The sequence below is a fragment of the Scyliorhinus torazame genome, chromosome 16 (genome assembly GCF_047496885.1).
Source record: "Scyliorhinus torazame isolate Kashiwa2021f chromosome 16, sScyTor2.1, whole genome shotgun sequence".
In the NCBI taxonomy this organism is placed as follows: domain Eukaryota; kingdom Metazoa; phylum Chordata; class Chondrichthyes; order Carcharhiniformes; family Scyliorhinidae; genus Scyliorhinus; species Scyliorhinus torazame.
In genome coordinates, this window is record NC_092722.1 from 183,367,100 (window position 1) to 183,379,494 (window position 12,395).

The following is a 12,395-nucleotide window of genomic DNA, read 5'->3' on the forward strand; positions in this document are numbered from 1 at the left end:
GTGCCGCTCCCAGTGTACACAATGGGGCTATATGCGGCTGAGCGCTCCAGGAAACACGCAACTAAACGTGTTCACTTTGGGACTTTGTTCCCATTTAGTTGAAGGAGCGATGATCAAAGTTTGGTAAATGAGCTGTGTTTTATGGAGTGGGGCGGCATGGTGGCGCAGTGGTTAGCACTGTTGCCTCATGGTGCCGAGGTCCCAGGTTCGATCTCTGCCTTGGGTCACTGTCTGTGGAGTTTGCACGTTCTCCCCATGTCTGTGTGGTTTTCACCCACAGAATCAAAAAGATGTGCGGGTAGGTGGATTGGACATGCTAAATTGCCCTTAATTGGAAAAAAGTAATTCGCTATTTTAAAATTTATTTAAAAACAATGTTTAATTGAGTGTCTGAGGGAAAGAAAGATGTAGTGAGACTGATTTTGGGAGGAAATTCCAATGTTTAGGGTTTCAGTTGAACCCATGGCCGGCATTTAAATCTGTCCCCAAGTACTCCAAATTATAAACATAGTGGAGAGAACTCTGATGGGTTGATGTGGAGGTTGTGCTGCTGAAGGAGATGGCAGATAGGAAGGGGTGAGGCAAATGGATGGATTTAAAAATCAAGCTGAGAATTTTAAAATCGAGGCATTGCTTAACTGGATCCTAATGTAGGCCATTTTATTGCAGGAGAAATGGGTGAGTGAGGCTGCCAGTTAAGACATGGGAAGCAGAATTTTAATCACCTCCAGTTTGAGGGAGGTAGGTCAAGGAGAGCCAGTCAGTTTTGCATTGGAATAGTTAGGTGTAAAGATGGCAAAGGCTTGAATGAGAGTTACAGATTATCTGAATTGAGAGCATTTAGAATTTTACATGCAAGATCTATGTCTTATATAATGGTTTGTGTTTAGCACTCTGCGTTTTAAAAAAAAACAAAGAAAATTTAGAGTACCCAATTCATTTTTTCCAATTTAGCGTGGCCAATCCACCTTCACAGGTCGGCGCAACATCGGGGGCCGAAGGGCCTGTAACTGCGCTGTAATGTTCTATGTTACCATCTTTGGGTTGTGGGGGCGAAACCCACAGAGACACAGGCAGAATGTGCAAAATCCACACACACTGACCCAGAGCCGGGATCAAACCTGGGACCTCGGCGCGTGAGACTAGTGCTAACCACTGCGCCACCGTGCTGCCCTTACACTGCATTTTTCAAACAGTAGAAAATAAGGGAGTTTTATCACTTCACTCTTGTTGAATTTTAACAATTTAGGCTACTGCACAGTAACTTTAAGCATTTGGAGATATTAAATTAAGGGAAAAAATATCTCCTAGAATAGCCATTTTACTTTTGTGTTCAAACAGAAAAGTAATTTCTATGTTCCATCTGATAAACGGTGCGTGAAATGCAAACCATACTTTTCCGTTTCCTTTATAATCCAAATGCAATATGTATAGTTTGATTTAGAGAGGGGGAACAGCTGTACTGTATTGTGTATGATGTGAGTAACCATAGAGAAGGAGCTCCGGTGTTTGAATTTGGGGAATGTAACAGCTTGGATTTTGTGTTTATATTGTCAGATAGATGTGTTTTTTCAATCCTGATGAATATGCTAATATTGCTATTTTTGGATTGCAGTTCGTAGCTTACCTCTGATTGGCAGCTTTTGTCCGCTGTCGTAGTTTTGAGACTTCTCTGCCAGAGACGGAAGTGAAATGACTGTGACGAAGCTTGAGCTACAGTGCAATGGACGGCTGAAGTCATGGGGATCAGACCAGTGAACTGCATGGACATACCTACAGCAGTGCTGTATGGTTCCTTATCTCTGTTTGTCTCCATTCTGCATAATGTGTTCCTCCTCTATTACGTAGATACATTTGTATCTGTTTACAAAATCGATAAAGTATCCTTCTGGATCGGTGAGGTGAGTGAGCGCTTTTATATACTTTTGTGTTCTTTTACATTCTGTGTAGCAGCGAACCCATAACCTTTCTAACCGCGCACACGATGTGTGGTCACAGCTGTTAGTCTTCAAGGGTAGTCGGTCTATTATGTTTCACAGAATTTTTTTAATATATATTTTTGTTAGAGTTTTTCCATTTGAACCTAATGTAGCAAAACCCTCGACTGGTACAGTGCAGCACAAATGCTTCTGTGTTCATGAATACAGAAAAAGACAGTTGGTTGAGCTTAATCATTAAACTTGGCGCCTCCGTTTTATACAAAGACGGTGAAGTGAAGCCATGAAAACATGGTAAAGTGGCGCAAACCCTCACCTATACAGCCAACAAGAATATCGGATGTGCTTTTCATGCCATGTTCGGGCATGTACCCCCCCCCCCCTGTCCACCACCACCCCATTCCAATTATACCAGACACACCAATGACACATTATAATGGCTTTTTCTCTGATATGAGACCTGCCTACATCTTTCCAGAAGCCAGTTAAGGATTCATTAACCTCAAAATGAAGAAAAGGTGCAGAAAAAATTAATAAAGACATTAATTCTAAGAGGGTATTTTGCATAAAACATTAAAAGATGCAACAAATCCCCAAAATCTAGGACAGCACGGAGCGATCATCATTCCACACATTTATAAGGAGAAGACCTGCATATATTCGTACAATTTGTTCAGATGGGTGGCGCAGTGGTTAGCACTGCGGCCTCACGGCGCCGAGGCCTCGGGTTCGATCCCGGCCCCGGGTCACTGCCCATGTGGGATTTGCACATTCTCCGCATGTTGCCCTGGGTCTCACCCCACAACCCAAAATGATGTGCAGGTTAAGTGGATTGGCCACGCTAAATTGCCTCTTAATTGGAAACAAATTGGGTACTCTAAATTTGTTCAGATTGAGCAGGAGAGCAGACCAGGGGCCCCCAAATGGGGGCATCTCCGAGAAGAGTAACCACCTCCACCCAACCCAGGTGAACAGTTACTCCTGCCCTAACCTACTCAATCAAGCAACCACTGTCGCTATTCAGTCAGCCAAGTAAATATAAAAGACCAACCCTAGAAAGGCTAGATTTCCAAGTATTAATTGACCTCACCCGGGTGTGCAACAATGCGTATTCCCCCAACTCCAACAACCCCAGAGGCGCCAACCACGGAGAAAAAAAAGAAAATCTGATCTTGTCTAGGATACACAATCCTGGAGCAGAACCATGGTCCAGCTGAGGACCCGGGTTTGATCCCAGCCCCAGGTCACAACCCAAAAAGATGTGCAGGGTAGGTGAATTGGCCATGCTAAACTGCCCCTTAATTGGGAAAAAAAAGAATTGGGTAATCTAAATTTTTAAAAATAGGATACATAATCTGTTCGTACCTTCAGAGGAGACTAGCAGGGTAATCCCAAAATAACAAAAATACAAATGAAAAACATGACACTAAATTTAACGGGTTGGGGGTTCATCACCCAAAATGAGGACTTTTAAGGTCAAACCAACCACCTTTACATCAAATTGTCTACCCACCACCATACTGCGGCATTACTCACCTCTGTAAACAAATTGAAGGGTACCTTCTCGTTGTAAATGCAAGGATTGCAGCACATATATAATCACAAAACTAGGTAAATACTGCACAACCCTCCTGTTATACAGTATAGTATGATGTAAAACAAACATAACATCAGTTACTTTCTAAAAATCTCATGATTAATTTCCTTTGTTCAAAGGATTTGAAAATTATGTAATTAAAATCCAAGTTTCAAAGTTTAAATCATTCATGTTGGGGTTTGTTGAACACATTTTTGTAAAGATTAATTGTACTTGAAAAATATTTGGAATATTTTTATAACCTTTTCACTTGCCATTCCTTAAATGTAAATAGCATATGCAGAATGGAAAAATTGATGAACTGTCATTTTGAACAGTGTGGCAAAGAAACTTCGTAATTTGTTTCAAATAATAGTAGGGAAGGTGGGAGTTGTAGGCCAGAGAACTTTCACAGCACTTAATTATTCGTCCATTCAGTCTGTTTCTATTATTTCACTGACTATTACGATTTGCAAGACAACTTAAAACTTGTACTTAAACGAAATATCTTGTTTAAAGATTGAAAATAGTTACCCAGATCTGTACCAGGATAATACAGTACAGTTTGATTACTGCTTGCATAGGGTGGCACGGAGCTGTAGTGGCGCGCACTGCTGCCTCACGGCGCTAAGGACCTGGGTTCGATCCCGGCCCCAGTTCACTGTGTGGAGATATTCTCCCTGTGTCTGCGTGTGTTTCACCCCCACAATTCAAAGATGTGTGCGGTTGGTGGGTTGGCCAAGCTAAATTACCTCTTAATAATAAAAACAAAAGATTACTGCTTGTAGAAATGGAAAGTGGTTTTGTCAAGTCTATTATCCTGGAAGTGTTCTGATTTTCATATAGATGGTCAGACTCTGAATGGAGTCCCGGGTGCAGATGGACATTGCTGCAGTGCTCCAGAGTTTGACCCATTCACAAATGGTCATGATTGAGGGCATCGAGAGCATTGGCCAGACGTAGAGGGACATGTCCGAGGCACTGAGGTCTTCCAACACACTTGGGTCATGTCCCAGTCTCAGCATACCTATGCTGAGGGCATAGAGACCATGGTTAAGATGAGGGCGGCTCTCTAGGACTGGCAGTGCCAGGTAACTGGGCTTCCAGAGCTCACTCCGATCTCTCCTCTGTCCCATGGAGTAACCCAGGGGCCAGCGAGCACTTCGAGGGAGGTAGAAGTGATGGGCCTTTGATGGTGCCTCCCACACGGTAGGCGCTGGAACACGTCAGTCTTTCCGAATCCCCCCCCACCCCATCTGACACTAGCACATCTGCTGGGCTGTGGGCAGAACAGATCTGCTGGGCTGAGGGCAGAACAGGTCGACACACCGACACCCGTTACACTCTCGTCAGCTGGGCGCATCCAGGTCCTCCAGAAGACAAACGCCAAGGGCATCACCGGGCAAAGAGTGAGATAAGCACCAGGCTGCCTCCACTTCTGATGTGCTGTCTGGGGTAACACTGAGAAGTGGTAGGCTGGATCTAACCTTTCAATGGTGGCACTGTGGTTAGCACTGCTGCCTCCGCGCTAGGGACCCCGGTTCAATTAATATATGCAAATTACTGCGAATGCTGGAATCTGAAACGAAAGAGAAAATGCTGGAAAATCTCAGCAGGTCTGGCAGCATCTGTAGGGGGAGAAAAGAGCTAACATTTCGAGTCCGGGTGACCCTTTGTCAAAGCTAAAAGACTTAGAAAGTGGGAAATATTTATACTATGGGATGAAAGATGAGTCATAGCCACAGAAACCAAGGGAACATAGTGCTAATAGCCACAGAAACCATGGGAACAGAGTGCTAATGGCAGTCCCCAGAGAGAACAAAAGGTGTGAAAGGCCAAACAGCAGAGAAATTTAACATCAGAGGGTAATCTGTGACAGATGTAGATATGAGGGGAAGGGGAGAAAAGGTAAGGAAATGGGGGATAAGATAGGTGGGAAATATATATAAAGAAAGATGAGAGAAATAAATGGTAAAAGACAGTTAAAATGAAATGAAAACAAGGGGGTCGAGGTGGGGGTAGCTAATCATCGGAAGTTGTTGAATTTTATGTTTGAGACCGGAAGGCTGTAGCGTGCCTAACCGGAAGATGAGATGCTGTTCCTTCAGTTTGTGTCGAGCTTCACTGGAACATTGCAGCAGGCCAAGGAAAGACATGTGGGCATGGGAGCAGGGTCTTGTGTTTAAAAAATCCAGCTGTGGGTGGCTGTCTCTGGAGTTTGCACGTTCTCCCTGTGTCTGCATGGGTTTCCTCCCATAGTCCAAAGATGTGCGGGTTAGGTGCATTGGCAATGCCAAAATTGTCCCTCTGTGTCCAATGATGTGCAGGTTAGGTTGGGTTACGGGGATGGAGTGGGCCTAGAAAGGGTGTTCCTTCAGAGGGTCAGTGCAGACTCAATGGGCTGAATGGCCTCTTTCTGCACTGAAGTGGTTCTGATAGAAGATTACTTGGGGGAGATTGAAAGGCAAATTATGTAATCAGTCAACTATCTTTATTTCTCCGTGCTTGAAGAAGGGGGCAACATACAAAGTGGTATTTTTGAATGGGCTGTCAGTAGAATTGATCATACTTGACTGTATTTCTGATTAACTCGAATGTGGTTAGTGTAAATCGGGTGTTGGTCCAACGCGGTTTATTTATTAAAGAGTGACCGTTTATTGATCAATTTGGGTGGAATTGAGGAATAGTAGGAGTAATGATACATTTCTGATTAACAATGTAAAAGGTTATGGCGATAGTGAGTGTAAAAGGCATTCAAGTGTCCGATCAACCATGATCATATGAAATGGCAGAGCAGGCTCGACCGACTGAATGGCCTGACTCCTGTTCCCAAGTCACGGGTGGGAGTGCTCTACAGGCCCCTTAACAGTAACCACAATGTAAGACAAAGTAAAGGAGAAAGAATATTGGGTGCTTTTGATAAAGGGATGGCAATAAACATGGGCAATTTTTAGCCTGCATATGTATCGCAAAATTCAGAATGGCAGTAGTAGTTTGGATGAGGAGTTCTCAGAACACTTTTGAGACAGTTTCTTAAAGCAGCACATGTGCAGGGTATGTGGACTGGCCACGCTAAATTGCCCCTTAATTGGAAAAAATGAATCCCCCAAAGTGAGTTTTGATGACCTGCACCGCAGAACCGAAATTCTCAGCCAAGACATCTTCAATGGCGGCCATCATCTGATGCACTCAGCACCGCCAAGGTTGTGGCAGTAGGCAGGGATTGAGCGCTTTGGCAATCTGATTGTAGGAGACAGAGTGGTGAAGTTGGAGGACCTGGAGGAAGAAGATGAGTTGCCCAGGGGGAAAGGCTTCAGGTAGCTTCTGTATGGACACCTATTTGTGGAAACCACTGGTTTGCACCTGGGGGGCTATATGGGGGGTTTCGGAGGTGGCAGCGAGCTGGGATCGAACGGTTTGGGGACTTCTTTATGAACGGCAGCTTTCAGTGCGTGGAGGATTTGGAGGAGGAGTTTGAGCTACCCGCAGGTTTCGAACTTTCCGCACATACCGCCCCAGGACAAGGTAGTGTCAAAAATGGGAGTGGGGGAGGAGAAGGTTTCGGAAATTTTTATAAAGAGCTCATGGAATGGGAGGTGAGGCGAAAGTGGGAAGAAGAATTGGGCAAGGAATTAGAGGTGGGGTTGTGGGAGGATGCCCTGAGTAGAGTCAACGTGTCCTCATAGTGTGCCATGCTTAGCCTGATACAATTCAAGGTGGTCCACAGATTGCATATGACTGTGGCCCGTTTGAGCAGGTTCTTTGAAGGCGTGAAGGACAAATGTGGGCGGTGTACGGAAGGCCCCGCAAATCATGTCCAGATGTTTTGGGCATGTCCGAGGCTTAGGGGAATTTGGCAGGGATTTGCCGATGTCATGTCCACAGTATTGAAGGTACGGGTGCTTCCGAGTCCAGATGTGGCGATTTTTGGTGTGTCGGAAGACCCGGGAGTCCAGGCGGCGAGAGAGGCTGATGTTTTAGCCTTACCCTGGTAGTCCGGAGACGCATCTTATTGGCGTGGAGGGACTCTGATTCCCCTGAAATTGGTAGTTAGTGTCACAGGTTAGTGACATGGCCGGTTTCTCCGGCTGGAGAAGATCAAGTTTGCCCTGAGGGGATCAATGCTAGGGTTCACCTGGAGGTGGCTGCCGTTTATCAACTTCTTTGGGGAAAATTAAGCTGTCAGCAGAAAAGGGGGGGGGGGTGAAGGGAAAGAAGGAGGCGTGGGGGGCTGGTTGCGGTGGGAAATAGTTAATGGGATTGGGGGACTGTGTATGTAAGCCATGTTGGCTGGGTTTGGTTGGTTGGGTCTTATTTGCTTGGTGTTTTTTTTCCTCTTGAAAATTGTTAAAATTATATGTGCCTTAATAAAATATTTACAAAATAAAAAGTAGGTGGCTAATGAGTTTGTAGATGTGTTGGAGTAAGTTTTCCAAAATTTGCTATATTCTGGAAAGGCTCCATCAGACTGGAAGTAGCAAACATAACCCCTGATTCATAAATGAAGGGAGGCTAGAAACTATAGGCCAGTTAGCTTGATGTCTATCATGAGGAAAGTGTTATCAGTAGGTTAGAGCTGGGCACTTGGAGAAGCTTATAGTAATCAGGAAGAATCATGGTTTTGTGAAAGGAAAATCACGTTTAACTAATTTACTGGAGTTTTCTGAAGGAGTCACATGTGCTGTGGATAAAGAGGAGCCTGTAGAGCTGCTGTAAGTTGATTTCCAGAAGGCATTTGATAAGGTGCCACATCAAAGGTTATTGTGGAAAATAAAAGCTCATGGTGTAGAGGGTAACATATTAAGGTGGATAGAAGGTTGGCTGGCTGGTTGGCAGAAAAAGGGTATGCATAAATTGGCCTTTTCCTGATTGGCAAGATGTGTCAAATGGTCTTGTGATGGGACCTCAGCATTTTACAATATATATCAATGACTTGGAGGAGGGGAGAAAAGGTATGGTAGCTAAATTTGAAGATGACAAAGGTAGGTATGAAAGTATGTTGTGGAGGACATCAGGAGGCTGCAGATGGATAGATGTAGGTTGAGTGAATGGGCAAGAATCTGGCAGGTCGAGCCTGATATGGAAAATGTGAAGTTCACTTTGGCAGGAGAATAAAAGAAGCAGAGTATTGCTTAAATAGGGAACGGCTGCAGAGGGATCTAGGTATTGCAGTACGAGTCACACAAAGTTGGTATCCAGGTACAGCAAGTAATTGAGAAGGCTAATGGAATGCTAGCCATTATTACAAGAAGAATTGTACATAAAAGTAGCATGTTATGCTTCATTGTACAGGGAATTGAGACCACATCTTGAATATTGTGTGCAGGTTTGTTCTCCTTATTTAAAGAAGGATGGAAGTGCATTGGAGGTGGTTCAGAGTAGGTTTGCTTGCTTGTTCTCTGTTCTATGATACTTGGGATGAGTGGGTTGTCTTATGAGGAAAGGTTGGACAGACTGGGCTTCTTTCCACTGGAGCTTAGAGTGAGACGCGACTTGATTGATATTTATTTATTTAAAAATGTTTTTTATTCTCCATTTTCACATTTTCCTTCATAATTTACACCCCAGCCACAAACAGTAAACTGTAACAAATACAAAATCAATCCCCTTAACAATCCCAACGATCCCATCCTCCCACCACCCCAAACAACAGCCCACCTGTCAATATATGCATCCAATAAAACAAACCCTCCCACGGTGGAAACAAAACACAAAGGAGAAAAAGAAGTCCAGGACTGCCCATGGTCACCATTAACCTAGAGAGTCCACTTCTCTCCCCCCCCCCCCCCTTACACTCAATGCCATCCAACCTCTGAAAGAGTGCCGTACATGATACCCAAGAGTTGTAACCACCCCCTCTCCAACTCCTCCTGTCCACTGCCTCTTGTCAAACTTTTTCCCACAACCTCGGTTCCTTTACACCCCTCCCCCCCCCCCCCCCCCCAACCTTGGTTCCTTTACACCCCCCCCCCCCCCCCCGCCCAACCTCGGTTCTGTTTTCCCCCCCCCAAAACCTTGGTTCCGTTCCCCCCAGCTAGACCACTCGGACCCTGTACTGCCAGGCTCCGATGACCGCAGTCCCTACCCCCACCGCACTCCCGTTCACTGGCCGGCTTAAACCGGCCAGCGTGGAGGCCCCCGCCCGGGTCCCTTTCCCCCTTGCCCGGCCCTAGGAAAGCCCAGAAATCCCCTTTTATCGCGCACACCCCGCATATCCACCTACACCCCAAAGAGCCCTCATTTCGAGTGAAAGTCCCATCACTTCCCTTGTCCAAATATGTACAACATTGGCTCCTTTAGCCCATACACCCGCACGCAGTGAAACAAAAAAAGAAGAAAATACAATCATGAGGTTACATCAGCAGATGGCCATTTCTCAATTTCTCAATTCTGCCACAGTCCTGCCATCGCAAACTCCTCCGCTGCTTCCGCCATTCCAAAATAAAAGTCCTTGAACTTGTAGATCACCCTTAACTTCACTGGATATACAATGCCGCACTGCACCTTGCTAATGTACAGTGCCCTCTTCACCCGGTTGAAGGCAGCCCGCCTCCTCGCCAGCTCCACCGTAAAGTCCTGGTATACACGTATACCAGCTCCAGCCCACTGCACCACCCGCTTCTACTTGGCCCAGCTCAGTACCTTCTCCTTCACACTGTACCTACAGAAGCACAGAGTCACTACCCTTGGCGGCTCACTCGCCATTAGTACAGGCCGCCACGACCGATGAACCCGATCCAGTTCATATCGGGAGGGATCCTCCTCCTCCCCCAATAGTTCCGCCAGCATCGCGGCAAAATACTCAGTCGGCCTCGGTCCTTCAACTCCTTCGGGCAGCCCCACAATCCTCACATTCTGTCGCCTGGGTCTGTTTTCCAGGTCTTTCATTTTTCCTCGCAGATCCTTGTTAATCTCCATCACCTTCCGCATCTCCTTCCCCATCGAGTCAAGTTGATCACCGTGCTGCAATAACGTCTCCTCCACTTCCTTCAGCGCCTCCCCTTGCTCTCGCACCTCCGCCACTGCGCTCGCCACCGCCGTTGGCACCGGGGAAATCGCCTCCTCCACCAGCACACTCAAAACCTCCCTCATCTCTTTCTTCATTGTCTCCATGTATTTTGTAAACTGCCTTTCGAATTCCGCAGCCATCACCGTAGCTATTTATTCAGCCGTAAGCAATGCGGCCTCCCCGGTGCTCAAGCCTCCATTTTCCTTGGTGACCCCGCGGTGACCTTTCCACTCCCCGACGGACCTTCAGCTGTTTTTTTTTTTTACGGCAGTATTTTTCCTCACCTTTGACATTTTCTTCACTGTGCCTTCCCTCTGCCGCCTCTGTGCACCCTGGGACCGGGCTTAAAGCTCTGAAAATGCCGTTCCCGGATGGGAGCCCTGCATTGTGCAGCTGCCTCCCGCCCACCGTCACCGGAAGCCCTTTGATTGATATTTATAAGAACCTGAATTGTCTTATACATAGAACATAGAACATAGAAAATACAGCACAGAACAGGCCCTTCGGCCCACGATGTTGTGCCGAACCTTTGTCCTAGATTAATCATAGATTATCATTGAATTTACAGTGCAGAAGGAGGCCATTCGGCCCTTTGAGTCTGCACCGGCTCTTGGAAAGAGCACCCTACCCAAACTCAACACCTTCACCCAACACCAGGGCAATTTGGACATTAAGGGCAATTTATCATTGGCCAATTCACCTAACCCGCACATCTTTGGATTGTGGGAGGAAACCGGAGCACCCGGAGGAAACCCACGCAGACACGGGGAGGACGTGCAGACTCCGCACAGTCAGTGACCCAAGCCGGAATCGAACCTGGGACCCTGGAGCTGTGAAGCAATTGTGCTATCCACAATGCTACCGTGCTGCCCTTAAGAACAAATAAATCTACACTATATCATTTAACCGTAATCCATGTACCTATCCAATAGCTGCTTGAAGGTTCCTAATGTTTCCGACTCAACTACTTCCACAGGCAGTGCATTCCATGCCCCCACTACTCTCTGGGTAAAGAACCTACCTCTGATATCCCTCCTATATCTTCCACCTTTCACCTTAAATTTATGTCCCCTTGTAATGGTTTGTTCCACCCGGGGAAAAAGTCTCTGACTGTCTACTCTATCTATTCCCCTGATCATATTATAAACCTCTATCAAGTCGCCCCTCATCCTTCTCCGTTCTAATGAGAAAAGGCCTAGCACCCTCAACTTTTCCTCGTAAGACCTACTCTCCATTCCAGGCAACATCCTGGTAAATCTTCTTTGCACCTTTTCCAAAGCTTCCACATCCTTCCTAAAATGAGGTGACCAGAACTGTACACAGTACTCCAAATGTGGCCTTACCAAAGTTTTGTACAGCTGCATCATCACCTCACGGCTCTTAAATTCAATCCCTTTGTTAATGAACGCGAGCACACCATAGGCCTTCTTCACAGCTCTATCCACTTGAGTGGCAACTTTCAAAGATGTATGAACATAGACCCCCAAGATCTCTCTGCTCCTCCACATTGCCAAGAACTCTACCGTTAACCCTGTATTCCGCATTCATATTTGTCCTTCCAAAATGGACAACCTCACACTGTGGTACGCCACTGGTAACTGGGATCCAGGCTGAATATTTGCCATCCACCACCACTCTCTGACTTCTATCGGTTAGTCAGTTCGTTATCCAACTGGCCAAATTTCCCACTATCCCATGCCTCCTTACTTTCTGCATAAGCCTACCATGGGGAACTTTATCAAATGCCTTACTAAAATCCATGTACACTACATCCACTGCTTTACCTTCATCCACATGCTTGGTCACCTCCTCAAAGAATTCAATAAGATTTGTAAGGCAAGACCTACCCCTCACAAATCCGTGCTGACTATCC

The 12,395-nt window shown here is 45.9% G+C and overlaps 1 protein-coding gene across 1 annotated transcript in view; it reads left to right on the plus strand.

The window, feature by feature from the left end:
- mfsd13a (major facilitator superfamily domain containing 13A) overlaps positions 1-12,395 on the plus strand; it is a 76,726-nt gene that overhangs the window by 36,983 nt on the left and 27,348 nt on the right. Inside the window, exon 2 of the mRNA XM_072479574.1 lies at positions 1,616-1,901. Coding sequence (XP_072335675.1) covers positions 1,740-1,901 — 162 coding nt within the window. The 5' untranslated portion in view covers positions 1,616-1,739. The remainder of the gene's footprint in view (positions 1-1,615; positions 1,902-12,395) is intronic.